At 56.7% G+C, this 27,853-nt stretch overlaps 1 protein-coding gene across 4 annotated transcripts in view; it reads left to right on the top strand.

Moving 5' to 3' along the window:
• Positions 1–13,023: 13,023 nt before the first annotated feature.
• The window catches only part of STAMBPL1 (STAM binding protein like 1), a 28,372-nt gene continuing 13,542 nt past the window's right edge, over positions 13,024–27,853 (top strand). Inside the window, exons 1-4 of one of the 4 annotated variants that reach the window (XM_077874812.1) lie at positions 13,714–14,633; positions 22,113–23,373; positions 23,973–24,131; positions 25,138–25,215. In XM_077874812.1, the coding sequence (XP_077730938.1) occupies positions 25,186–25,215 (30 nt within the window). In that variant the 5' untranslated portion in view covers positions 13,714–14,633; positions 22,113–23,373; positions 23,973–24,131; positions 25,138–25,185. Of the gene's footprint in view, positions 13,126–13,713; positions 14,634–22,112; positions 23,374–23,972; positions 24,132–25,137; positions 25,216–27,853 lie in introns of those variants that run through there. The other 3 variants (XM_077874811.1, XM_077874813.1, XM_077874810.1) reach the window with 3 other exon arrangements.

Raw genomic sequence — 27,853 nt, 5'->3', positions numbered from 1 at the left:
GGAAAGACAGAAGAAAAGTTCAAGTGGAATTATTTGCAATGGACAAAAGTTGGACTCCACGGACTGGAGAAGAGATACATAAAATCTGGTATAGCAACATAATGGGATACCATACAGCAATACAGAGGAGCAGACTATTGTCACATGCAAAAGCATGGGTGAGTCCCAGAGCCATAATGTGGGGTGAAGCAGCCAGACCCAGAGGGTGTGTACATACAACCCCATTTTTCTGACGTTCAAAAGGGCGAACTAATGTACTAGCATCAGAGTAGTGGCTCTCTTTGAGGAAGGGAAGGAAATGGTAATTGGCAGGCACTTGAGAGGGTTTCTGGGTATCGGCAAAGTTTTAGTTCTTCACGTGGGGCACGATTTCACAGGTATATTCACTTTAGGGTTATTAATTGAGCTTATAATCCACACACTTTTCTACACGTATGTTACTCTTAAACATAACATACTCGTCCAGATTTCTACAGAACGAATAGACTAAAATCTCCAGCAAATATGGTTTTCTAGGACCCTCTCCCCTCCGAGCTGCTTCCTCATTCCCACCTGCGCACCATCCTCTTAGAGAATGTTCCAATCTCCAGGCTTGCCTTCTCCTTGCTGCCCCAGCTGGTGGCAACTGAGTCACTGCCTGCCGTTATGGTCGGCCTCGCACACCTGTTACACACACGCTTCCTCCCAGCCCTGAATCACCCAACGGCGTGAGAAGTCATCTTAGTTGAGAAATATGATAGGAACAGCTGGAATCTGGCCACATTGATCTTCTTTTCCTAGAAGGATTCTGCTGTGCCCAAACAACGCACCCAACACAGTTAGGGGAAAGCAGAACTATAATTACTACTAAGAGTGCCATCTGGTGTATTTTTTGCCAAGTGGCACCAACATCTCCGCTAAGAGCTCTGGAACTTAAAGCCTTTCCCTAAAGAATATCATACATCTCTGTCTTTGGATTTAACCTTTGACAAAGTCCTAAGAATTCCCATTATATTGAGAAATATAGAATAACTACTTAATAATGGACCTTGGTCTGTTGTTGTTGTTGTTGTTGTTGTTTTTCCTGTCATCCCAATCAAGCTATGTTTGGGGACTTTTCCACTATGGAAACTGTAGGAAAACAAATATTGGATTTCCCAGACTCTCTTTACCTCAGGCATCACGTGACCTAGGGGCCACCGGTTAGAAGCACCTGTCACCTGAGCTTAGAATTGGAAGCTCAGGGGTTACCTGGGGGGCTCAGTCAGTGAAGCAGCTGCCTTCAGCTCGGGTCATGATCTCAGGGTCCCGGGATCGTGTAGGGCTCCCTGCTCAGTGGGGAGTCTGCTTCTCCCTCTCCCTCTGCCCATTCCCTGCCCCATTCATGCTCTCTCTCTCTCAAGTAAATAAATAAAATCTTTAAAAATGAGGAAAGAAAAGAAATAGATGCTCAGAAGAGAAAAAGCTGAGACTGCCATTTCCGTTCTCACGACTGTCTCCCATCTAAAGACAGCAATGGCAGCGATTCCAGCAGCAAGCGCAAAAACTAAAAGATACGAGAATTTGCCCTACTTGCAGGCTAATAGATTCGTCTGCCATAGTTCCATGGATGCAGCTAGGAGACACTACGTTGGTCAGAGACAATGGACTCTATCAGAGCATGGCACATCAGCAGCGTGAATATCAGCATATAAACGAGTTCCCCGTGGCCCTAATTCTTGTGGGAGCAAAGCAGATGGGCCAAAGAGATGCCTGGGCACACAGGAGAACACACTGGATCTTTTATAATGGGCAGTAGTCACGTCTACCCCTTTGCTCTGCAGGGAAATACAATCTTTACCTTCCAAGGCCTCTGCTGTGCAAGCATTCTTTTCTAATTTTTATTTCTATTCAGTTAATTAGCATATAGTGTATTATTAGTTTCAGAGGTAGAGTTCAGTGATTCATCAGTTGGATATAACACCCCGTGCTCATGACATCATCTTGCCAGACACGTCTCCAAAGGCAAGGGAAACGAACGCAAAAAAGAACTATTGGGACTTCATCAAGATAAAAAGCTTATTTCGCACAGCCAAGGAAACAGTCAATGCAACCAAAAGTCAACACCCCACAGAATGGGAGATGATATCTGCAAATGTCTTATAAGATAAAGGGCTGGTATCCGAGATCTATAAAGAGCTTATCAAACTCGACACCCAAAGGACAAATGATCCTGTCAAGAAATGGGCGGAAGACACGAACAGAAATTTATTCAAAGAAGACCTACAAATGGCCAACAGACATACGCAAGCACCCTTGACGGATGGTCTGGAACAAGGGCGGCCAATGGAGAAACGTGTCCTAGCACAGGGTTGACGACCGGTGTTGATGAAATCGGAGGTGTTAATTGCGATGACTCAACTGAACAATGGTGCCAGTGGTGTCTCCACCAGACCAGTTCTGCAGCATTATCTCCAGCATGGCCCCGGCTGCGTCGGCTACACACCTGGTTCTTGGACCCATCTGGAGTTAGTCAGCTCTGGCGGATATTTTCTTGGCTTCTTTCACTCACACCTGCCTACCCTGACTAACACACTGAAGAAGCCATGACTTTTCATTGGAAAATGCCTACACGTGCCCAACTCTTGCCCTTTGTTTCGGTTGGTTCCTTTAGTCTCTTAGATATTAGATAAACCATCTACCCATCCACCAAAGCCAGGTGTGAGATCTCTCCGGAGTCCAGTCTTAAAGGGAAATGAAGTGGGATTTGTACGGCCCGAAGATCCTGCTCCTGAGGTAAGATCCCCGGGTCGTACGCGTTCTGAACGTAGGATCCCCGGCCTGCAGGTTTCTAGGACCTGGAGATTTTGTCTTAATCTAGGATGTAAAGAGATGCAGCCTCATGAGGCCCGCTGATGAGTCTATGCATGTGTTGATGTGTACTCCCCAGCAGAGCTCCCTAGGATAGTGTCTCACGGTTCTTGCCTTGTGATTCCTGGATGGCTGGATAATGACCAAGTTTTCACGTGTCTTGGTTAGTCTATGCTTCCTTTGCTGAGAATCATTAAAAAAAAAAAAAAAAAAAAAAAAGTGATGCCTGAAGGATTGTCTCCCAAACAGTTCATAACTGGACATTGGTTTTCTTACCCAAAAATGTTACAGTTTTTGCATTGTCCTGATAGTAAAAAATACTTTTCCAGCAGGTTCCCGAGATGGACCGTACATACTGCGTCATCTTGCCCCTGCGGTCAGCTGCCTTGATGATATTTGAACTGCACATTTCAAGTTAATCGCATATCAAGTTATTCGCCCTCTTGTGGGGACTCCTAAACTGCTGGAGCAGGGAGGGGCTTACGGGGCCGTCTTCCGGTTTACTGCTCAGTTTTAAAAGAAGGACGGAAATCTCACATGCTATATACGTTTTAATGCCTTTTGTTTCCTTTAAAAACATGCCATTTGTTAAATTTATTTTGAAGCAGTGAAGTGATCCTTGCTTATTTTTTTTATTGGAAAATAAAAGAACCTGTTTTTAAAAAGTCATCCCAACAGTATTGGCTATCCATGCCTACAAGCATTTTTTTTTCCAGACGCTCATTTCTGCGTGTGTATTTTTACATGCTTTAAATAAAAGTATATATTTCACTTACTTGTTGGTAATTTCTCCACTCAGCTGCCTGTTATTACTTCTTTTTCTTAACATGCTCACCGCTTCTAAAGATGACCCCCTTCTTTCCCGAGTGGTGAGGAAGGTTAATGCTTTTATGAAGCAGTTTTCAGATTTTTTTAAAAAATTGTATTTATTTAGTTAGTTTTCAGATTTTAAGGTGCTTACAAATTTATTTCTCATTTTCATGTACAGAGTCATACACACGTTCGGATGGGAAGGTAAGGAGTATAATGCATGTGGCTGCGAGGAAATGTAAAGTCAGGCTTACGTGTCCGAAATGATGTAAGTGAACGCTGGGCTGGAACTTCTAGACCAACATGGCACTAATGTGCCCCAGAACTATGCGTCTGCAGGAAGAGAAAAGAATACAAGCATTCCTACTGGGAAATGGACCAGTCATGCAGGATCAGGGTGATAGACGTCCCTGAAAAGTGTCGAGACCAGCACTATTTAAAATAACAAAGCTATCTAATCTTTGTTGAGTGTTCACTCAGTGCCAGGAACCTGCCTTAAATGCACTGCAGTATTTAATCACCCTCAAACATTAAACCAGGTATTATCACCACTTGAGGCTTAGAGAAGTTGAGTGGCTTATCTTAAAGCGCTTGCAAGTGACCGAGCAGGACTCTTACGGCATCTGCCGCAGTGCTGGCGCTTAAAAGTCACCCCGTGGCAACCTGTGGAGCTGACCCAGTTGGGTGTAAAAATTATATTGTAAGAAGTTATGTTGTATATTTAAAGTTATGTTGTATATTTAAACCCCTGGGTGGTTCAGTCGGGGAAGCGTCTGACTCTTGGTCTCCGTTCAGGTTGTGATCTCAGGGTCATGAGATTGGGTCCCTCCTCTTAGTGCAGAGTCTGCTTGTCCCTGTTCCTCCCCCGTCACAAATGGTCTCCTGCGCCCCAAAGCCTGGGGTGACAGGGGAAGAAGGATCCTCTTGTGATAAGGAGGCAGCTGTGGGAGGCAGATGTGAATACTAGACACACAGAGAGAGGCAGAGACACAGGCAGAGGGAGATGCAGGCTCCATGCAGGGACCCCGACGCCGGACTCGATCCCAGGACCCTGGGGTCACGCCTTGAGCCAAAGGCAGGCGCTCAACCGCTGAGCTACCAAGGCGGCCCTTAAATTTGTGCTCTTATACAAGTAATAGATGTTCTTTGCAGAAATGTTGGGGAAAACGGGAAAAATAACACAGAAAAATTACAGAGGGGGGAAATAAAGATCACACACAAGTCCGTTCCCCACCCACCGTCCAAGTGCTTCTGGAATTGAAATCGTCCCGCGGGCACCGGCGTCGTGGTAGGGACGTGATTCCTCCTGCGCGGCCTCCTTTAGGCTGAGTCAGTACAGACGTAATCAAGCCAAATCAGAGCTTAAGGAAGCACCTGCTGAAAGATGCCTGTGTCTCCTGAGCGCGGCCCGCGCCGCCGACATCTCCTTTTGGCTCCGCCATCGGGGCTGGAAGAGTAACCAGGGCTTCTAAGCAGAGCGCAGCGTCGTCTAGGAAAGGGAGCTCGGGTGTCTGCACGCTGGATGGCCCCGAAGTGCCGAGACAGACCCTGTCCTCTTCTACCCACCTCCCAGCGCCTCCCTCCTATCACCGTGGCTAATGAACTTGGGGTCACCCAGGGGTGTCTCTCCGCTGACTCTGCCCGTCTCGCTGGCTAATCAGGAAACCTCTCCTACGACCAGCTGTGATGAGAACTTTGCACCGGGGCCACAGGAGCTGATGACCACGCCGAGCACCAGAGCAGCGAATCCTGACAAACTCCCCGTGAGGTAGTATGACTATCCCTGGCCTTGGTTTCTGTTTTGGTTTTCTTTTCTTTTTTTTTTTTTTAAGATTTTATTTATTTATTCATGAGAGACTCAGAGACAGAGAGGCAGAGACACAGGCAGAGGGAGAAACAGGCTCCTTGCGGGGACCCCGATGTGGGACTCGATTCCAGGACCCCGGGGTCACGCCCTGGGCTGAAGGCCATGCTAAACCGCTGGGCCACCCAGGCTGCCCCCCCCCTTTTTTTTTTAAGATTTTGTTTATTTATTTGAGAATTAGAGAGAAAGAGAGAGAGAACCTGAGCTGGGGGGGGGTGGGAGACAGAAACAATCTCAAGCAGACTCAGTGCAGAGCCTGACATGGGGCTCGATCTCACGACCCTGAGATCATGACCTGAGCTCAAATCAAGGGTCAGATACGCAACCAACTGAGCCCCCCAGGCACCCCTTAAGATCCTTGTCTTATAGATGGGAAAACTGAGATTCAGAGGAGTTCACTAAACAGCTCAAAGGTCGCAGAGCTGCAACATGTGGAACCCAGATTCAAACCCAAGGCTGTCTCACTCCAAACGCCTGCTCTTAGCAGACTCTCTAGTAAATAGACTCACTTCCTACAGACGTGGCACATGTTCTAACGGCCCATGTAGGAGGACAGCCCTGGACCAAGACCGTTGGAGGACGTCATCCACTCAGCCTTATGTCTCTAAATATTCCACCTTGAGACTAAAATCCACTGCTATAAGGTCAACAAGTGCTGTTTGGTCGAGTACAGATGCTGTCGAATGCTTTTCCTGTGTCCCAGAAGCACCTCGGCCTGATGGACTCTATCAAATCAAACCACTCGGTGTGGGGATGGCCACAGTGTATCCTTGACTCCAGACTTTCCATCCTTTCCTTGTGTCTCGGATGAATCGTGTGCGTCAAGGATGCAAATTCATGCATATTCTCCGGCTCCCACCAGCTTCTTAGTCTTGGAGACGTAGCAGGAGGTGGTGAGAGGCCTCTCGCTTGCTGACTTCATCCTGGTTTCTCTTTCCTTGGAGGGAATCTGAGTCCCCCGAGAATAGATCAGTGGAAAGAGTCTAGGAAGCGTTAGAGATTTATAGCAAAGAGAGGGGCCTGGCGTAGATGAGGAGCACAGCGTAATCCTAGAGGGATCGCCGTTTATAAGACATTAAGAATGAGGAAAAAAAATAATCAACATTGTGAAAACGACCCTTTTGGCGTTTTTGTGACACACACGCAGCGATGCTTTAGATTCTACTTCAAGTCTGGATGCGGGATGGATATTCCTTTGGATGTGAAAGTGTGCTGGGAGGTTAAGGAAGTCGTGGAACGTGATCGAGTTCGGCCTTTTTCCTCCAGAAGAGGAGTCCTCGCGGGAGCCCGTCCCGACTCCTTCAGGATCTTACTCTTCGCCTTCTCTTTTCCATAGTCGGTGGCTGGAGTCTTCCTCTTTCTACAGGCTCCTGCCCTCAGCCGCCCCTCCTCGCAGGCAGAAGTCGCCAGGCTCCGAGGACCCTCTGACTGCCAACCGGTCTCTTGCCATCCGTGGGGATACGGGTCCGTGGTTGGCACCGCAGTCCTACCCCAACCCTCGCCCCGTCCCCTGGCCCACGGGCCCACTGCTCCCCCGGAAGCGTTCGCTCCTGCGGCTGCCCAGGGCCGTGGACATCGGTGGAGGCTCAGGCCTTGCTCACGCATGGTCCCTGAGGCTTTCACCCACTGTCTGGGTCTCGCTCATCACTCTTCAGCAGGGCACCCCCACATCTACATTTCAAGGCTAATTCCATGGGGTCATGAGGTTGGCACATCCAGCTGGCTCTTCACCACGTTACGCGGCCTGTATCATGGCCCGCCTCGGAGACCTTGGCGCGACCCCTCCTGTGCTTGGCGGGGCGCTACTCGCTCTCCCCACCTGGCTTCACTTACCCTGGGACTCTGACTCCATGAGCTACGCAAGCCGCCGGGGCCTGGAGGAGCGAACGGACTTGCCTTTGGAGCCCAAACTGTCCCCCAGTCTTTGCGATCAGAGACTCTGCCACCTAATCCTCCACTTCCACAAATTCACTCAGTCCTTTGTAGGACGTAACAGATGCCCCTCGTCTCTAGGCGGCACCTGAGTCCCACTCCGACCCTGATCTCTACTGCCCCGGGGTTTGCCCATTTGCAGTGCAGCCCCCACGCCCTCTGGGGTCCATTTCTAGACACACAAGGAGCCTCCATCCCTGCCTGCGCACCCGGCCTTCCCCCCGCGGGGCTGCTGAGAGAGCCCACCGGCGTGATGTCGGGGAACGTCCATGCAGTCAGTCAAGGAAAGACCCAATCACACGGGCTGGGGGCGAGCTGACCACGTCTCCCGACGGTCACGGGACAGACGCACACAGTCCTCAGCGTCCTCGGCAAGTTACCGCCACCTTCTAAGATTTCCGCCTCCTCCTCCGTGAGCAGGAGGCTGGGCCGGCCCGCGTCCGTGGTACCTCCCGATTCCCAAACTCGAAGACTCTGCTGTTCAGAGTGCACTGTTTTCCACCTCAAGGAGTGATAGATTTTTCTGATTAAAATAAAAACAGTAAGTCAGAGAAAGGCAGTATCACCAAGCTTCCTCTCTCAGGAAGGGGCGTGTGTTTCTCTGTGTTCAGTCTCGGGCGTTTTTTAATCAGAGACACTGGGTAAGTACAAAGAATCCTGTAGCTTCTAAGAGACTCAGGGGAAACTATGCGCTTCCTTATTTTTTCTTCTAGCATTTTTTTTTAATTCATAAGAGACACAGAGAGAGGCAGAGACCCAGGCAGAGGGAGAAGCAGGCTCCCTGCAGGGAGCCCGACGCAGAACTCGATCCCAGAACCCCAGGGTCACACCCTGGGCCAAAGGCAGACGCTAGCCACTGAGCCTCCCAGGAGTCCCTAAAATAGAATCTAAAAAACCAAGAAGGAGAGAGAGACGTCGCTCGCCCCGACCCATGCGAGGACACAGCAGGAAGCTGAGCCTCTGCAAGCCAGGAGGGGAGCTCCACAGAAAGGAATCGGCCGGCCCCTCCACTGTGACTTCCGCTCCCAGAGCCGTGAGAAGAGACTTCCGTCGTCCAGAACCACGAGTCGGGGTGCTCTGTGACGGCAGCCGAGCAGGCTAAGACGGAAGTGTCACCTCGCTTGCCAGCCTGAGTCGTAAGCCCAGCAGCACATGCATTTAGAGATCTGCTATTTTTGCTACGTGTCCTTGGAAAAGGTCATGTCTTTGCTTATATAGCCATAGATTGAAGAATTCTGTTTTAAAATCGTATTATTAAAAAATAAATAAATACATACATAAATAAATAAAATATAAATATAAATAAATATAAATAAATGAATGAATGAATGAATTAATTAATTAAAAATCGTACTATTCACTCCTGTAAAAACTTCGGTGGGTACTTTTTTTTTTTCACTTCTATAAACAGAAGACAGCTTCTTTCTCTGCTGACCAAAGGAATTTTAAATTTAAAGAGCCAACATAAGGCCATCCTGTGTGTTTCTCTGTTCCTCCTTCAGAAGGACACCGCTCGGGCCTACTGAACAGCTCTTAACGGTCACGGCCTGCCATGGAAGGATCGTCCCAGGGGACAGGCCACCGTCGTAGGGTAGGTGTGACGGTGAGGGCCAGCCGCTGTTGGACCGCTGCCCATCCCCTGCACCTTCCTGTCCTTCCACACGCATTCTTTGTATCTGTCAACGAACGAGCCTGCAGGAAAACAGGTGTTTAGGAAAAAAAAAAAAAAAAACCTAACAACACCGCAGACACTAATATTTTTTTCAAGTAGGCTCTATGCCCAACGTGGGGCTTGAACTCACAACCCGGAGATCCGGAGATCAAGAGTCACATCTCTACCGGCTGAGCCAGCCAGGTGCCCCTAGTAACATTGGACAACATCTCTGGTCCCCAAATCCAGGGATCAGATAACATCAGCCGAAGAGAGAATTTACATTTTCGTCAAAGGTCTGCTTGGGTGTCGAGATGTCTGACGGCAAGTCTTAGACCCACGAGGTACACGAGGGCTTGCAGGATGCTGGCGTAGTCACTGGCTGCTTCTGCGCTCCCCGAAGCCTGCATTCCCATATTTCCAGGGGAAAACCAAGCTCAGGAAGACGGAAAAGCCCCGGATCCGGGAATTTGCAAGGCTCACCGGGTGTGCATAGGCCCACAGGAGCCTGACGGACATAAAATAATCCCAGCCCGGAGCAACTACCCGCAAGGGAGCTCTGAACTCTCACAGACGGGAAAAGTCAAGTGTGCCCGCAGCGCCTGTTTTTGGAGCACTTACGTCCTGGGATCCAGGACGCAGACTGGTTGCCTCGTTCTGATAGGATTCCTCAAACGAGGACTCGGTCGTTTAGAACCTCCTGGCTCCGCGGTGTGCGGGACTTCCTGGCACGCTCTTCCAATGACCCTGCAGACCATCGGGGACTCCAGGGAGCTTTGAGGGCCACTGGGATGAACAACAGCAAACCCCCTAATTTTAAGAACATGTGGTTTTGGAACGTGATGATGCCCGAGGCGCACGTTTTTAGGCACATATTCCCTGGGGTGAACGTACCTCCCAGTGGAAGCGTCTGAGCACCAGAGCTCTGGCCTTTCCCTTGACTTGGCAGCCAGGACGTTGCAGACAAAGACCAAAGACTCCAGGCCGTGCAGACTCAGCAAGGCCCCCGGGTGAGGATGGTTGTCACCCGGCCCCGGGGACTATTGCTTTACGTGCAGACGCCGGCCACAGGGGTGCGCAAATGTAACGGTGGTTTCCTACCTTCAACCCTTAATCTTTGTACCTTGAGTTCCAACAAATAGGATTCTCGGAGGAGGTCAACAGATGTGGCCGTTAGCGACCCTTCCAAACTCTTGGACTCTGGGGGCCGCAGAGAGGCCACACCCCACAGAGCAGCCACCCAGCGGCCGACGAGGGCGTCTTGGTCTTGACACCAGCGTCCTGTGGTTCCTCCACCTTCTCAGATCTACCTCCCACGTCCCGGGACCGGAAAGTACCTGACGGCGGACTCCGGGTTAGTCCTCTAACGAGAAGGACGGTCAGTGGGTTGCCACATGCCGCAGTTAGAACGCAGCCTTACGTACTAAAGCAACGGCCAAGGCCTCGCTTCTCTGCGTGCCATCACCTCAGCAGGCGGCAGAGGAATCTCAGTCCCTGAACTCATCGCCGTGAGGCAGGGCGGCCCCTCCTACCTCCCTCCCTCCCTTCTTTCTAGGTCCGTTCCTACCTCAAATACTGATTATGAGCCCATGATGAATGAGGCCCTGTGATAAACAGAACCTCATATTTTTTCAGGCTACCAATTCTGTTTGTTTTTAATTATTAAATATTCTTTTTTCCTCCAGAAGAGGCAGGCAGGCCCATTAGAGGACATGAAAGTCCTAGTAAAGTGCAAAGCAGGCAAGCATAATTGCCCGTGGCCGATCTCCAGGGGTAATTTTAATAAATTCTAGATTTTCTTCCTGTGATTCAACCTAGTTGGGGCCATACGCGGGCGCCATTTTGTATCATTAACGTTGGATCACGGGCAGCCGCAATGTCGTTTGGAGCTCACCATAAAGCTGACTCGAGCCTAAAGCTGATGTGCAATGTCTCAAGGAGAAATCTTTTTTTTTTCCCAAGGAGAAATCTTATTTCCCGTTTCAGATTTCCATAGGCCCAATGCCTTCCTGGAAGTGGAATTACTTGGGGGAAAGGCTCCATTTCCCAGCTTCTGTTAACAGACCGAGACTCCTCTCCGCGGCCGTGCATCAAAGGCTGAGGGGCTCCTTTCCCTGCCCCCCACCAGTACTGAGGGGGTGTTCATTTACACACCGTCCTCGCTAATACTGTTATCCTACATTAAAAAAAACAATGCATGTCGGACTCATAGTGACATAAAATCTTTAAAAGTGCATGTAAAAGGGAGCGTGGGTGACTTGAGGGTCGAACATCTGACTTCCTTCCCCTCTGGCCAGTCATGATCTCCGGGTCCTGGGGTCAGCCCCATTCAGCAGGTGGGGTGGGGTCCTTCTTGTCCCTCTTTGTCTGCTCCTTCCCCGTTTGAGTTCTCTCTGTCTCTCAAATAAATAAAATCTTTTTTTTTTTAAGTGCAAGTAAAATTATGGAACACTTTAAAATTCCAAGATAAAAGCTGAACAAATCTACTTGTGCCCACTTCTCATTAATTCCATTAGTGAAAAGGAGGCCGGGCTGACACATCCCGAAAGTCACTGTGTCGGAGTTTTGGTGGCAAACGCTGAAACCAGTTCTGATGACTTCATCAGAAGAGAGACGTCTTGGAGGGGCAGCAGGTAGGAGACCCAGGTTCACCACACAGGCAGGGGAACTTGGTAGTTGGCATCCGAACATGTCACAGCACCCGGGACGCCACTGGTATCGCCACTGGGTTTGTCCAAATGTCACTTCTGGCACCGCTGCCCAGGGCCGCAAAACCACCCTGTATATAATGATGATACTTTTTCCAGAATGTCTGTTGTTTGAGTCATAGACTCTGGCTTCAAGGGCCTGGATGGGAATCTCCGATGGGATGGACTTAGGTCACACGACAGCGCCATCCATGCTGGAGAATGGAGACAGGGAGCTTTGGGCCGTTCTGGCTTTTTGGAGAGTTTGGAGTCTGGGTAGGAAGCCTTGGGTCAATGACCACTCTGAATATTTATGTAAACTTGTTTGTTTCATCATATTTTGTTAGAAATCTGGTTAAACTTAATCACAACTGATTTTTTTTTTTAGGTTGTCTAGGTCATGGGATGTCTAGTCCAGAACGGCAGACTCCAGGGTGAATCACATCTTCAAAAGTCAGCGGGGCGGGGGGTACAGGAGTGGGGGAGACCGTGGAAAACCCAGGAGCATCCTCCCAGGGTAGAGGGGACTCCTGCATCCGGCTCTGGCTGACCGTTACTAGAGCCCCCGTGAGCCGAGGGTCACGGCTTGTTCAACGTTCCAGAACGTGCGGAAAGTCTGAGTTTCTGTGAAATTCTCTGATTTTAAAATTTGGAACTGAATCCGAAATCAGAAGAGCAATGACACCGTTGCTTTTCAAAAATGAGGGCTGCAGGCCGCCTCCAGGAGTTTTTTTATTTTATTTTATTTTAATTTATTTATTTTTAAACCTTTGCATTTTAAAAATTGAAACGGGGGGGGGGGCGGTGGGGACGGCGGGGTGGGGCGGTGGAGCCTCGGCCTTTGGCCCAGGGCGTGACCCGGGTCCCCGCATGGGGCCTGCTCCTGCCTCCGCCTGGGTCTCTGCCTCTCTCTGTGTGTCTCATGAATAAATAAGTAAAAATATTTTAAAAATACATTAAAAAAGAAATGCAAACGCGGGGACGAGGCCCTGGAGGTGGCCGTGCTGGGCCCGGGCCGCTCAGCCGCTCAGCCGGGGCAGCCCCGCCGCTCCCAGGGCGCGACCCGAGGGGCCAGGAGGAGCCGCGCCGCGGGGGGGGCCCGGGGGGGGAGGGGGCGGGGGGCAGGGGGCGGGGCTCCCCGCGTGCGGCACCTGCGACCTCGGGGCGGGGGGGGTCGGGACGCGCAGCCACGGCCCTCCCCGCCGCCCCGCCGAGAGCTCTGGGGCCCCGCCCGGCGCGGGTTCGGGGCTGGGGGCGGGGCGGTCCTGCAGGAGGCCGGGCGGGGCGCGGCGGCACGGCCCGGATGCGGGGGCCCCAGGGGCAGCGCCGCCGCGGGGAGGAGCCGGCGGGCGGTGAGCGCGCGGGGCCGGGGGGGGGCGGGGGGGCCCGGGGGCGACCCCTCGGCGGGGTGGGGGGGCGGGGTCGCGGGGACCGGGCCGGGCCGGGCCGACGCTCCGCGGGGGGGTGGTCCCCGGCCCCGACCCGGTGGGGCCCCGCGGGCGGGCGTCGCTCTGTGCCCCCCGGAGGCCCCGGCGCCATCCACGCGGCCGAGGCGGAGCCGGAGAGGCCAGGGCAGGGGCGCGCAGGGGTGCGCAGGGGCGCGCAGCCAACCACCCAGGAGCCGGGCGGGGGGCGGGGGCGGGGGCGGGGGCTCCCGGGACCCGGCCGAGGTCGGCAGCGCAGCCCCCCGCGGGGCGCAGGCCCAGGGCGGGGGCGGGGGAGGGGGCGGGGCCGCCGCGCTGGGCCCGGGGTCAGCCCCAAGGTCACCGGGGCAGGCCTGCGCCGAGCCCCCTGGACGCCGCCTCCTGCTCTCCTGCTCCCGCGGGGCCGCCCGTTCCGGGCCCCTCGCCCCCCGGCGCCCCCCCAGGGTCCGTGTCCGCGCGTCAGGGCCTCGGAGGAAGAGGCTCCCCGCCCCCCGCTCCCCGCTCCCCGCTCCCCGCTCCCCGCTCCGGGTCGGCGGCAGGTCGGCGGCAGGTCCTGGGGCGCAGCTGACGCGACTGGCCTAGCTAGACGTTGGTGCAGCCGCTGCCGCTTTTTACTCTTTGACTTTCCGTGCACGGGACGTGGCTGAGCAGGGCTTGGGCACAGCCCCGTACGGACACTTCCCAGGCCTGCTTGACGGGCACGATCCAGGAAGTCAGAAAGGAAAGAAAAAGAAAAAGAAAAGCCTGGTAGCTCTTGCTCACTACAGGAGGGGGAGGAGGAGCGTGAGAGGCGCCGGGGATCCCCCCACCCCCAAAGGTACGTTCACCAGCAAGACGCATCCTCCTCCTCTGGCTTCATGACTCTGCGACACCAGCGCTCTTTACTCCAGCCTGTGTGGGATTCGCGACCTGTCACCAGGGTGGGAACGGTGACAAATGACTCAGTGTGATCCTCGGGAGTATTGGAGTCAGCCTGAGGTCCCTGGGGCTAGACGGTCACAGCTGCCCGGCCAGTGCTGGGGACTCTGAAGTGGGCACCGTCCCGGTTCGGCTTGACCACCCTCCAGTGCGGCTCGTTCCTCGCCCCAACATGCTACAAGGTACCCGTCACCTCCTCCAACCGGAGCCCGACCCACCCAGGCCAACCTCGTCAGGACCCAGGACCCCAGGCCCCAGGCACGTCAGGACCCCACCAGGACAAAGGCAGCGGTCAGCACCCCGTGGGCACCTGTCACCGTGCCCGTTCCAGCCACCCACACGCAGCCAGGCAGCAGGACACATGAGCAACGTTCAGAAGCCCGGAGCTGAACCAGAACATCAGAACATCCGGCTCGGGAATGATCTGGATGCAGCCACACCGGACGCTGTTTGCATTTGCAGGCAGATCAGGTGAACTTCCAGTACAGTCGTGCACCCCCGCGCGAGTGGGGAGCCAGGTAAGCGTCTGGCGGACTGCTAAGTCCGCCCAGCACGTGGTGTCTGGCTTTCAAAAATTTTAAATGAAGTCCGTGTTGTTTGTCCGTGGATGCGGTTGCTCTAGGGACCTTAGATCCGACCGCGGGTTACTTGGTGGCTTACGGTTATCAACAGCAGCGCCTCGGTGTAAGTGCAGTGATTCATATCCGCCTTGGTTTGCTCCGGCCTTTTTTTTTTTTTCCAAAGGTTTTATTTATTGATTCATGAGAGAGACAGAGAGAGAGGCAGGGACCCAGGCAGAGGGAGAAGCAGGCTCCCTGCAGGGAGCCCCATGTGGGACTCAATCCCGGGACCCCAGGGTCACGCCCTGGGCCCAAGGCAGATGCTCCACCCCAGAGGCCCCCCCCCCGCCCCCCCCCCCCCCCCCCCCCCCCCCGCCCCGCGCCGCTCTACTTAGCCGTTTAAGGTACTCATGGAAGTGGGTGCGGTATCTGAGCTCAACTATTAAGGCTGTTAGACCTTTTTTTTTTCTTTCCTTCTTCTTCTTCTTCTTTTTTTTTTTTTTAAACAACGTCAGTTTCGGTCCCCAGTCCCTAGATGTTTGCCCTGTGGCTCATGATCTAGTTTCAGGGTCAAAGGTCAGAACGCTGCCTGAAATGTCCCCGGATGTTAGGGTGTTAGCCTTCTAGTGCGCATCAAGAATGTGCATTTTCTCTGACGTCCTTCCCCGTGTGTCTTTCACTCAAGCTTGTTTCATTCTGAGCAAAAAAAATCAGGTGAGATCCTGAAGCGTCTTCTGCTGGGCTGTGTGCGAAGTAAATATGTCAAATAAAACATCGCTCATCACCGTTTGGAGGTAACGTAGGAGCCGCTCTTGGCGCAGCCGGCCGGTGAGCACCTGCTGGGCCCACAGGCGCTGCAGCCCCGTCCCCGGGTGGCCTGTTTGTCCCCCGCCCCGAGGGCCCTGCGTGGCCCGGGAGGGGGTTTCGGGAGGTGAGGCGGCCAATTGCCAGGAGGTTCCTTGAGAGGTGTGGGCTGACGGTGGCCTTGCAGGGGACGATGGTGGCCTTGCAAGGGACAGTCTGGCAGGTGGAGGATGGAGGGGAGGGAGGGCGGTGGGACGTCGCGTCGCAGAGTGACAGGCCTGCCAGGCATCCTGGCGACACTGGGGAGGGAACCACCCGGACCTGCCTCAGTGCCCGGCAGGAACTTGCCATCGCTGTCCCCCGGCCGGCTCGCAGACGCCTGGCAGAGGCCTAGGAAGAAAGGGTGGCCCTTGGACGTGTGGCAGAGCCGGACGCTGCGCAAAACCGTCACGCGCGCCACCTCACGGGCCGCCGAGCGCCGAGAAGCTCGAGTCCCTCCTGGCGCCGATGGCCACGTGTCCTCGGGCAGCTCGCGGGCGCCTACGAGCCCGGGCCTCTTCGTTTCTCGGCCGGGTGTCCCGTTGTGTGTCCCCAGCCTCAGGGCAGGGCTCAGTGGGCGCACAGGGAAGGGCGTCTCGGGGTTCCCGGCGTCCTGGGTGCTGTCGGCGTTGTCACCATGGCCCCTAGAGCGATGGCACGCGGTGGGCGTCCCTGACGGATGAAGAACCCGCAGACCCGAGCGCCAGGCCACCTAGGATGGCAGTGGGCTGTGGGCAGACGGTGGCCCGGCCCTGGCCCCCCATGCGGCCTGCACACGGGCTGGGCCTGCACACGGGCTGGGCATGCACACGGGCCAGGCCTGCGGGCTCCGGCGTCCTGTCACTTCCCCCGTGGAGTCGGCCGTGTCTGCGCAGCATTGCTCTGGGGACCACCGCCGAAGCCCCCGCCAGCTGTCCTGGGCGTCCGGGTGTTGTGCGGGGAGCTCCCGGTCACGAGGCCCCACGTGTGTTCCCACATGGGCTTGGGAAGCCGCTGGACTGCGGTTGGCGTGGGCCCTGGTGCATCTCGGCGCCCGGGCTCCTGCTGGGGGGGCTGCACACGAGGCCTCCGTGGTGTGAGGGAGCAGTGTCGTGTGCGTGTGTGCGGACACGGCGTGACGCGTGTCGCATGCTGACCGTCCTCTGACACGCTCACCTGTCTGGGCCTTGGGACAGAGGGGCTGGGCCGCGCACTGCTGCGTGTCTGTGGGGCGGAGCCGTCCGTGCCGCCCGCCCGTGTCCACCCCAGCGCCGCGCACCCTCCCTTCCTGGCCGCGGTGGCCTTACGAGGACATGTCCTAGCCGTCGTGCCCACGGCCCCCGGCGCTCAGACAGCCGTCGTGGTCACGGACCGAGCCTCGCGGGGTCCGCGCAGACCCGGCCCCCCCACGCTCGCTGGCTCCTCTCCCTCTCCAATCAATTAAAAAAAATAACCGTTTTTATTCAGAATATTATCTGGACTTAGAGCCGAGCGATTTTAGCTATTTTTAGACTCGTGGAAGTAACGCGGTTTAGGGGTAAGAGGCGCGTTCTAACGGGGGAGGCGGCCAGACGGCGGGTGGGCAGGTGGGTCCGCGGGTGGCCGCTCCCCTGAACCGCTGGGCCCTCAGGCCTGTTCTCACAGCGACTCCCAGGCAGCGCCTGTGCCGCGCGGTCCTGCCTGCTCGTGGACGGGGTGACGGGGTGACGGGGTGACGGGGTGACGGGCGCTGCTTCGGGGAAAGCCCTCACGCCTCGAATCTCACCTGTCCCCACACCGCGCTGCGCGGCCTCACGTTCCGCATCAGTCACACGGTCCCATGTCACGGGCGTTCAGTTCTTCTTAAAGAGCTGTGGGGTCTCGTTTTTGTTTTTTTGATTTTGTGAGTTTAAACCCGACGTAAGAAGACGGCCGAGCTTCCCCGCGGGCTCCGGACGCGGCCTCCCGGGCGCCCACCTGCCGCAGGGCAGGAGCCGCGGGGCCTCGGTGTCTCTCCGCACTCCCGCCCCCGCTTCTGGCCCCTCGTGCGTCGCTGGGCCACAGGCCACGCCAGCCCTCGTCCCCACGGCCCCCGGGACGCCAGCGAGGCAGGAGCCAAACGTCTCCTAAATCAAACAGGAAACCTTGTTAAGGTTGAAGGAATTTGGGCGCCCGGGGGCTCAGCGGCTGAGCATCTCCCTGCGGCCCAGAGCGTGACCCCGGGGTCCTGGGATCGAGTCTCACGTCGAGCTCCCTGCAGGGAGCCTGCTTTTCCCTCTGCCTGCATCTCTGCCTCTCCCCGTGGGTCTCTTAAAAGAATAAAATAAAAGCATGTCAGATTTCTAAAAAAATACATGGAATTTCTGTATATCCCTTACCCCCCTCCTCGAAATATTAACAGTCTACGTGATCACAGTAGTTCTCAAAATCGGGAGAGTAATACCATCCCCTTGTTATTGTCCGATGCACAGATCTTATTCGCATTTATTTCCCCAGCGTCCTTCCGATCCAGGATTGGGTCCCCTGCAGGACTGTGCCTGGCATTCAGTTGTCTCGTCTCTGTGGACTCTTTTATTTTATTTTATTATTTTTTAAACATTTTATTTATTTACTCATGAGAGACCCAGGCAGACGGAGAAGCAGCTCCCTGCGGGGAGCCCGATGCAGAACTCGATCCCGGGCCCCCGGGGTCACAGCCTGGGCTGAAGGCAGCCGCTCCCCCCTCCGGAGCCTCCCACGGGCCCTTAGTAGTGTCTTTGAATCTGGAACAGTCCCTCCCTGTCTTCCATCATCTTGACACTTGTGAAGAGCAGTAGCCGTTGGCTTTATGGAACGGCCTCCACCCGTGTGGCCTGACGTTTCTTCATGAGTGTGCGAGTGCGTGCGGTGCACAGCGGCAGGCGGGTGTGGACCGGGCGGCGGGCACACGGAGCTGTCTCCAGGGCTCACCAGGTTTTGTGCGATTGACGAGCGGTTGGCGCTGTTCAGGAGGAGGGGACCTTTCCTCGGCACAAGTCGCAAGTGCCACCCTGATGTGGTGACTGTCTGTGCCAGCGTCCGTGCCGGCGGTTCCGCTGCCTGCTTTTGCTCCGGAACCCCGGGAGGTCCGCTCAGCTTCCAAGGTTTGGGGCTCTCCCGCACTCCCCCCAGTAGCTGCGTGTCCCCCTCCAGGCTTCGTGTCGCAGAGTTGCGAGTTACATAAGAAGCTCAGGGTAATTGAGGCTTCGCCTGATGCAAAGGGAAACTGTAGCCGTGTCTAAACTCCTCGCAGAAACGTGAATTCCACACAGATTCAAAACTATCCAACCGCGGGCGCCTGGGGGCTCCGTCGGTGAAGCGTCTGCCTTCGGCTCCGGTCATGCTCTCGCGGTCCCGGGTTCGAGCCCAGTGTCGGGCTCCCAGCTCAGCGGGAAGTCGGCTTCTCCCTCTGCCTCTGCCTGCAGCTCCCTCTGCTTGTGCGCTCTCTCAGATGAATGAATGACATCTTAAAAAATATACACCCAACCACAAAACTACTGGAAGAAGAGGTTGGTGAACACGTTAGGAAATATTTTTGGCATTAGTGAGTTTGAAGACCTTTTATAAAAATGATGAAAAAACTCAGATACCATAAAGAAAAGATGGAACCATCTTACAGGCTGAAATGTAAACATTTTGTACAAAACTTAAACATCCTTCGACCGAAAATGCCACCTAAACTAAGAAATGTCGGACGGAGGATGGAAATAGAAAATGCACCATTTTCAGACGCACGGTAATCATTGTTCAGGCAACAATCACCTTTCGATGCTAAAATTAGGGGCCAAGGTGTATTTGCAGGTTCCTGAAGTTACTCACAAAGGAAAAATATAGAATCTTTACAAGGAAGGGGCCTGGCAGCCGTGATTTAAACAAGAGATCCAAGTTGACGTCACCAGTGATGGGGCAAAAGCTGCCTCCCCGTGCACTGAGGAGGACACGCTTGTTTCTGAAGGTTTGCTTTGTTTTTTTTTTTCAAGAAAAAGAATGCATAGCTGTCTCTGTTTCCTGTATTTTGTCTCAGTAGCGGTTACCACGCATCTCTGCCTCACCCTGCCCCTCGCAGAATGTTTGTGTCGGAAGATCCGTTAGGATCTGTCTCTCTGGTCACTGTTGCGTCGCTAGCGCCTAGCACAGGCTGTTGGTTCGTAAATAACGTCGTACACGTAAACCGACGACTGGATTTACTGGGAGCCAGAGGTATTTGCAGGAAAGATGTAGTTAGCCTTGGGGCATCCCGGGTGCGAGATCAGTTGGGTGTCCCGGTGGAAGCAGATGGAAGAGATTTGAAGACACGGTGCTGAGGCTCAGATGGAGCGTCAGTCCGAGTCATGACAAGACGTGTCCCGGGGAAGGAATGAAGGTGTGTTAGCAGGAAAGGCAGGACACGGAGAGTTGAGATGCAGGGTGAGGACGGGTGTCGGGGGACAGACACCTCTGCTTCGCAGAGCCCACGGCAGGAGCTTGTTCCACGGCAGAAAACACGCAGCTGATCCAGGCCAGGCTTTCAGGAGGTTGCTCGTAACTGCCTTGGAGCAGTGTGGCCGGTGTCGTGAGCCTCGGGTCTGGGTGTGCGTCCAGAACTGCTGGGCGGCCTGATGAGAATAGAGACCTGGCAACCACTCTCCTGCTCTACCAAGGAGTTGTGGTGGAGGTGGTCGAGGAGCCACACTCGGAGGCAGCCCCGCGTCAGAGCGGGGGCGTCGGCCGTGGGCCTGGAGACCGGAGGGGGTGAGAGCTGAGCACACAGGCCCGGCAGCTGAGGCCGCGTGCGGGGCTCGCTGAGCACCATCAGGGGGGCGGCCAGGCCGGCCTGAGGAAGGACACGGCCTATTTTGCGTTGGCCTCCTGCATCGATGAGGTTTTCTCGTGCAAAACCCAAACCGTGAGAGCTGCCGTGCGGGGGACGCGTGGAACGGCTGCGGTTCCTGTGGTCGGGGAGCATCGGAGACCATCGGAGACGTGCTCCTCCATTTCTCCAAAAGGAGAGCTTTTGCTTTTGAGTAGTCGTGCCGGGCTCAGGGCATCTTGGTCATGGCCCGTCCTCAGGAAATTCATGAGAATGAAATTAAATTGATTAATAATGCCCGAGCACTGACCTTGCATCTCTGAGCTTCAGGCAACTGGCAGGCAAAAAGATGATGTTATTTTAAAAATTTATTCTGGCTCACTGTGCCTCGTGGAATTAGATAACTCCTGGATGGTATTTTGTTACAAGCTTATTGCAGCAAAAAAGGGAAGTATGTTAAAATATACATTAAAGCTGAGTGGCTTACGGGTGGCTTCTTTTCTTTTCTTTTTTTGGGGGGGGGAGGTGGCTTATTTTTAGAAGGCATCATTTCCAGGAAATTTTAGTACCTCTCTAGCAGAATAACAAAATCAACATGTTCATGTGGATTTAAGATGACAAAATAATTGTGCACAAATATGAATTTCTCCCCGAGAGCTCAAATTCATTCTCTTAAGTGTTTTATGATGCGTATCAATCGGACCGTCTCATTAAGGGAAAAAAAAAAATGGAATCCTAAATTAGCACATTTGTGAGCACATGAAATGCCCTTTGAGCACTGAGGGGGGCTCTTGATGGGATGAGCACAGGCGGTCAGTCCACAGCCAGCCAGTCATTGTGCATAAAATATAAGTGAAAGGAATCAACACCCTTTTATCTTTTTGGCAGAGAGAAGATTGTGGATCAGATAGTTGTTATGCTGAACTGAAATGTCATCTCTTCCTTTTCTCTGCTTAAGTACATTTACTGGCAAATCATAGAACATAGACAACAAGGAACAATCCTCAAGAAGTGAGGATTAAGGGTCTCAGTTGATTAAGCACCTGCTTTCGGCTCAGGTCACGATCTCAGGGTCCCGGGATCAAGCCCCACGTCGGGCTCCCTGCTCAGCGGGGCGGCTGCTTCTCCGTCCTGCCCCCACTCAGACTGTCTCTCAAATAAACAGAATCTTAAAAAAAAAAAAAAAAAGTAGCTAAAAATGAACTGGTATCTTAATTCTAGATATGGTGAGAGTAATGAAATAATAAAAATAAGGACAGAAGTTAATAAAAATAAGGTTGCAGGATGAACCAACCCAAAGTTGATTCTTTGAAAAACATTTTCCAAAAAAAAGAAAAGAAAAAAGAAAAACGTTAGCCAAGTAGCTAAATTTCTGACAATGTTAACCCAGGAAGAAAGAGGAAAACCCATAAATAGCATTAGGAATGAATAGGGAGGCATAACTACAGACCCACTATTTACTTATTTAAAAATCTGTTTATTTGAGAGCGAGTGGGTGAGTGGGGAGGACGGGGCACACAGAGAGAGCATCTCAAGCAGACTCTCCCCCCCCCCAGCGTGAGCCTCATCGAGCCCGTGACCCTGGGATCACGACCTGAGCTGAAACCAAGGGTTTGACACCTCACCGGCTGAGGCGCAGGCGCCCCGGGACCCGTGAATAATTGAGACCCTCTGAGGAGAGCTCTGATTATCTGCATTTGAAAAACAGATAAAATGGGACACAATTAGAAAACTTGAGCTAACTAAAATGGGCTCCAGGAGAAAGCAGAAAACCTGAATATTCCAATGACCCTTAAAGCATCCAGCCAATCTGTGACGTTTCTCCCCAGCCGCCCGGCCCCCCACGCCGCCAGCCACCTCCCTGTGTTCGTGGTCCAGGTCATCGAAGGCGTGACATGTCACGTCCGCATCCTGTCATTCTTATCCAAGCACCAAGACCAGCCTTGCCCTGATTTCAGCATCAACTATCAAATGCTGCTTGAGCCGACGCCAGGGATCCTCTGCCCCTACTTCGGAGTCCCCGCCTCGCCACTTGCTCGGGTTGCTCACCTGTTCTGCGCCCGGGCTTCCTCACCGGGGCACGCGGATGGTGCTGTGGCCCGTCGCTGACACCGAGCATCGGGCTCTGGGTTACACAGTGTCCTTTCTCCTTGCCTGCCCTTCTCCGCCCCTGTGCAGGGGGAGAGGCTGCGGTCCTGCAGTTTGTGCCTGGAGCCCGGGTGGGAGCCCCGGTGCTGGGACCCTGCACCTCTGGGCTCCATGGGCCCGACCGGCTCAGGCCTTGGAGCCTGGGTGGGAGCCCGATGTGAGACTTGATCCCAGGACCCGGGGACACGGCCTAGGCCCGAGGTGGACATTGCACCCTGCAGCCCCACAGGCACCCCTGACGCTCCCTTTTCACCCCAGGGTGGCATCTAGAGCCGCTGCCACCCTGCCCTCCAGGGCCATGAGCAACACTTGGACCTCCCTTTGGGACCCCAGGCTCCAATTCAAGAGGAATCGTGCTCTTGGGCCGTGACTCTGGGGAATGTGAGGTGTTGGCTGGGAGGCGGACCTGCCCCGTCCCCCCAGTGGGACCCGCCTGTGCCGTCGCCCTGGGCCCAGCTGGGGGTGCTCAGGGCTTCCTGCGGCTCCTGCTCGGCTCCCCCCTGCGGGCAGTGCTCACAGCTCAGCTCGACCAGCAATCCAGGCCCCCCCGCCCCCACCCCTGTCCCCCTTAGAAGGCCGTGTAGGCAGGAGCGAGCTGGGTGTCGGTGGCCACGCGGGGAGGGGCTGGGGCAGCAGCGGCGCTGGGTGCGGTGAGGTCACAGCCAGGTGCCCCCCAGGGTGCAGGGAGGTAGGGGCGGCTTCAGGTGACCCTGGGCACTCCTGTGGAACGCTTGCCGGGGTTGGAGCCGCCGCAAGGGGCACCCTGTGTCTGTGCAGACCGTGAGCCTGGAAGAGCGCGGCAGGTACCCACGGCAGGTGGACGGACGGGCAGGTGGATGGGGCGGCTGCGGGGCAGGCGGGGCCTTGAAGGCCGTGTCACCCTGCCTCTGCCGTCACCCTGCCTCCGCCGAGCCTGGAGCCTGCACTTCCAGAGGAGCCCAGGTGTGACTGCAGGTGGTGGCAGCACTGCCTCTCGCCCCAGGGGGTCCTCCCCGCCCTCCGCATCCTCCCCGCCCTCTACATCCTCCCCGTCCTCCCCACCCTCCTCATCCTCCCTGATCTTCTCCGTCCTCCCCAGGCTCCTCCTCATCCTCCCCTGCACCCGGCACCCAGCGTGCAGGTGGCCCAGCGGAGCACCGGGCAAGGGGGCCTGATGGAGGCCCTGTTTGCTGGTCCTGGGTGGGGCAGGACGGGGATCCCGCTGCCCCAACGGACCCGGCCTCGGGGGGGGGGCATCTGTGCGGCGTGGACTCAGCTAAGCCAGTGAGACGCTGCCTTTCTCTTCTTGCTTTGCCACGGCTCGGACTCCTGATGGGCGTCCCTGCCTGCCTGCTCCTGCTCCCCCCTCCCCTCCTCTCCCTCCTCCCACCTCCCCCCACCCCCGTCTCCCCACCCCCGTCTTCTCACCCCCATCTCCCCATCTCCCCTTCTCTAACCCTCTCTCCCCCCTCCCCCCTTTCCTCCCCCTTCCCCCTTTCCTCCTCCCCCTTCCCCCTCCCCCCTCCACTTCCCCCTCCCCCCTCCACTTTCCCCTCCCCCAGGCTCCATAACGGTCCCAACAAAAGCTGAGACTCGTCACCTCGGGTGTGCAAGGGACTTTCCCGGGCACCCCACTCCGCACCCCACTCCGCCTGCTGACCCGCTTGAGTTCTCGGGAGGCCCTGAGTCGTTCCTGCCACCGTCACCTGCACTTACTACCTGTGGGTTTGTAGCCGGGTCCTCCGCTCGGTGCCCACCTGGGGGACAGGTGTAGGGGCTCATCGGGGCTGTTTCGACTCCCGAGGGGCAGGGGGGTGCATCCGTGATCCTGCAGCTGAGCAATGTCCATGGCTGAGTCTGCAGGGCCGGCAGGGGAGCTGTTGGGCCCCCAGAGCTTTCACCTGATTAGGCCAGGCCCGCCCCGAGCTCTCTGTAGCAGGAGTTGGTGCGCTGGTTAGACATCCTCCTACATCCACACAACCCCTCATCCGGGGCGTCACACCAACATGCAGGTGAGGTCCCTCGGTGACAAGTCGGCCGCCTCTCGTCCACACTCAGAGGGAAGGTGCCACACCCTGGGGACCCGGAGGCAGGGCTCCACCTGCCGGCTCCAGGCTCCCGGCCCCCACAGCCTGGCCTTTGTCCCTTGGAGCCACGTCCTGAGTGCGGGAGCGCAGCAGCGTGCCAGCAGGCCGCGTGTCCCCCGGCCGCTCCTGAAGGTCCGCTTGGAAGAGGGTCCATGGCCGCCTGCGGCTCCGTCCCGGGCTCCATCCTGGGGCTCCGTCTCGGGGCTCTGTCCTGGGGCTCCGTCCTGGGCTCTGTCCTGGGCTCCATCCCGGGCTCTGTCCTGGGCTCCATCCCGGGGCTCCGTCCCGGGCTCCGTCCTGGGCTCCGTCCTGCGGTTCCATCCTGCGCTCCGTCCTGGGCTCTGTCCTGCGGCTCTGTCTGGGGTCTGTCCTGGGTTCCATCCTGCGTCTCTGGCCTTGGCTATGGCCTCGGCTCCGTCCTGGGCTCCGTCCTGCGGCTCCATCCTGTGGCTCCATATGGGGTTCCATCCTGGGCTCCACCCAGGGCTCCGTCCCGGGCTCCGTCCTGCGGCTCCGTCCTGGGGTCCATCCTTGGCTCGAGGCCCCCACAGCCGAGCACTCAGGGCACACGGTCCCTGCGGTTTGTGTTCCGCGGTCGGATGCTCAGAAAGTAACTGTGGCTCTGCTTGTCTCTGCGCAGATGAAGTGACCGGGACGCAGCGCGAGTGGGTCCTCTGCGGCCGACGACATGGACCAGCCGTTCACCGTGGCCTCCCTGGTATGTGGCGCCCGCTGCTGCCCCCGTGGGGCCTAAAGCCCCAGCGACCAATCGGCAGGTGCGAACCGAGGTGGTGGCGGTGCGGCGTCCACCCTGCGCGCAGCCCTCTGCCAAGTGGCTCCTGAGCCGGCTAAATAACTCGTTTTGATCCACAAGAGTGTGAGCCTGCAGTGGACCAGGCCACCCTCGGGTGCCGTCCTCTGTCCCGGCCGTGGGTGCCTGCAGCACAGGCTGTGCGGCCAGCCTCTGACCCCGCGGCCCAGGGCTCCGGGGCACGGTGGGACCGTGTGCCCACACGTGTGTCGCGCTTCCCTTTATGCCCATCATGCCCGTGCAGTGGCTGTACAAAGAGCAGGAGCCCGAGGGCGCCGGGCCGGGGGCTCAGGGACATGCGGGGGGCCCAGTCGCCCCGGGGAGGTGGCCCGGTTCTGCACACAGCACAGCCGAGCAGTATGTGGGACGCCCTCAGCCCATTGGGGCCTGATGGACGCACGCGGGCCTGATCGCCGGCAGGATCGGGGACCGCAGAGCAAACAGGCCCCGGCCCGCGGCATCCTCCAGGATGCTCGGTTGCCCCTGACGCTGGCAGCTGAGCCCCATCGCGCCTCCGGCGGCCGGCGGGTTTCTAGGGCGTCCTGCAGGGACGATGAAATGTTCACGGCGGGCCACCGTGAAGGGAGCACGAAGGCCTCTCCCCGGGAGATTTTGTATTTTCCTTCGAGATCCACGAACCCAGCTTCTAGGTCGACGGAGACACTAGGCTCTTTCCCAGTTTCCTTCTGAAATCACTTCTGAGTCTGGGAAGCTAGGACCAGTCAGTGCAGGAAACGGAAATCTTACTTTTACTTTCAGGGAGAAAGAGAACCCGGTTCTGTCCGCCTTGCACGTCTCCGTGTGTCCCTCCGTGCTCAGCGCCTGTGCTGCGAGGGACGGTCCTGGGGAGCAGGGCTGGGTGGACGCTGTGCACAAATAACCACCGTTCGGGGCAGGCCGTGCAGTAGTGAAAAGTGAGCAGACCACTTGTGCGCGTCCCGGGGGCTGGAAACCCCCTTTGGAAACGTGCTTACTTCCAGAGTTAGTTTTTTTAAAAATTTCCGATCATTTTCTGATGTCACTGGGGCCCTGCGGTCGGTTGAACCGCGAGGGGCAAGCGGTGGCCCAGGCCACGTGCAGCCCCCCAGTGCCTGCAGCTGCACCCCTGCCCGGGGCAGCGTCCGGGCCAAAGCCTGTGGGGGTGCGGCAGGTTGGCTACTCGGAAGCGTGCCCCGAGCTGGGGTGGCGCCGGAGGAGGAGCTGCTGTGGGTGCTGCGGCCAGCACCACCCCCCGCACCGGGCCTCAGTTGCTTCCAGGTGCCGGAGTGGGGATCCGGGGGCGCCTTGCTGTCGGTGATGGAGCCCTGGAAGCTCCAGGTTGCCCCGTGGCCGTGAGGGGTCGCAGGATGCCTTCAGGGGAGGCAGCGGGGCCCTGGGGCCGCCTGGGCTGGGGACCGGCAGGGGTCCTGGGCACGCCTCCGCAGGGGTCCCTCCCCGCCACCGCAGGGGCCACCGAGAGAAGCAGCTGTCGGGTCTCTGGTTCTGTCGCTAGGGGGTCGCCGCCCGGGTGCAGGGCCGGCTCACGACACGCTGGGGGGTGTCTCCCGGCCCCCGTGCCGCGCCGTGGGTGAGCGCAGCCGGTCCCCGGCCTGAGGGTCGCACGTGGCCGCCGCCCCCCGCAGGGCTCAGGCCTTGCTGCCCGGCCCGCGAGCCTGAGGTGCCCGCCAGGAGGCCGCCGGCAGCAGGAGACAGAAAGCTGTTGGCCTCGGCCTTCCCGGAGGCCGGCCTCTGCGCTGAGCGGGTACCCCGGGGCGCACGTTGTGTTCTCCCCGGACGTGTGCAGATGCTATTTTCACGCACAAAACACAAGCGTGTGACCTCGTGTCACTGGTTCTGCGGGCGATCCCGCGCATTGTCCCCGGCCAGGGCCTGTGCCCGTCACGGGCTGTGAGCACTCGGGCGCTTGCAGAGCCTTTTTATGTTAAAAAGAAATCGGAGGGGGGCGGCCACGCGGCTCGGCGTCTGCCCTGGGCGCAGGGCGTGACCCCGGGGTCCTGGGATCGAGTCCTGCCTCGGGCCCCCCCGCTTGGGGGGGATCCGGCTTCTCCTCGGCTCCCGCCCTGCTCGTGCCCTCCATCCCTCGCTCTCTGTTAAGTAAATAGACAAAATCTTTAAAAACCAAAAAAAAAAAAAAAAAAAAAAAGGAAAAGGAGGTGGCCCTCTGCCCAGAAAGGCTGCTCTGGGACTGGGCGGGGGGGCTCAGTGGCCGAGGCCGCAGGGGTCCCCAAGGCGCCTGCTGTGCAAGGGACGCCCATCCCTGGAGACCCTGAAGGAGACCGCGGCTTGGAGGTGCCCCGGGCCCCGCGCAGGCGACAGCCCCCCACCCCCGCCCGCCCTCTTCTCCCGGCCCGGGGGGCTCACCTGTGAGGACATGCGTGGCCGCGCCCGCGCCCCAGGGGGACGCACCGCAGCACCTGCGCCGCCACTGGGGACGCTGCTGGCTCCCCGGGGTGCACGGCCGCGCCTCCCCTCGGGGTCCCCCCCTGCGCGTCCCGAGAGGCGCGGGGTCGCCGTGCCGCGCCGCCTGCTGGGGCTCAGGGCCTCT

The sequence above is a fragment of the Canis aureus genome, chromosome 27, assembly GCF_053574225.1.
Source record: "Canis aureus isolate CA01 chromosome 27, VMU_Caureus_v.1.0, whole genome shotgun sequence".
NCBI lineage: Eukaryota > Metazoa > Chordata > Mammalia > Carnivora > Canidae > Canis > Canis aureus.
This window is presented reverse-complemented; position numbering and strand designations above follow the sequence as displayed.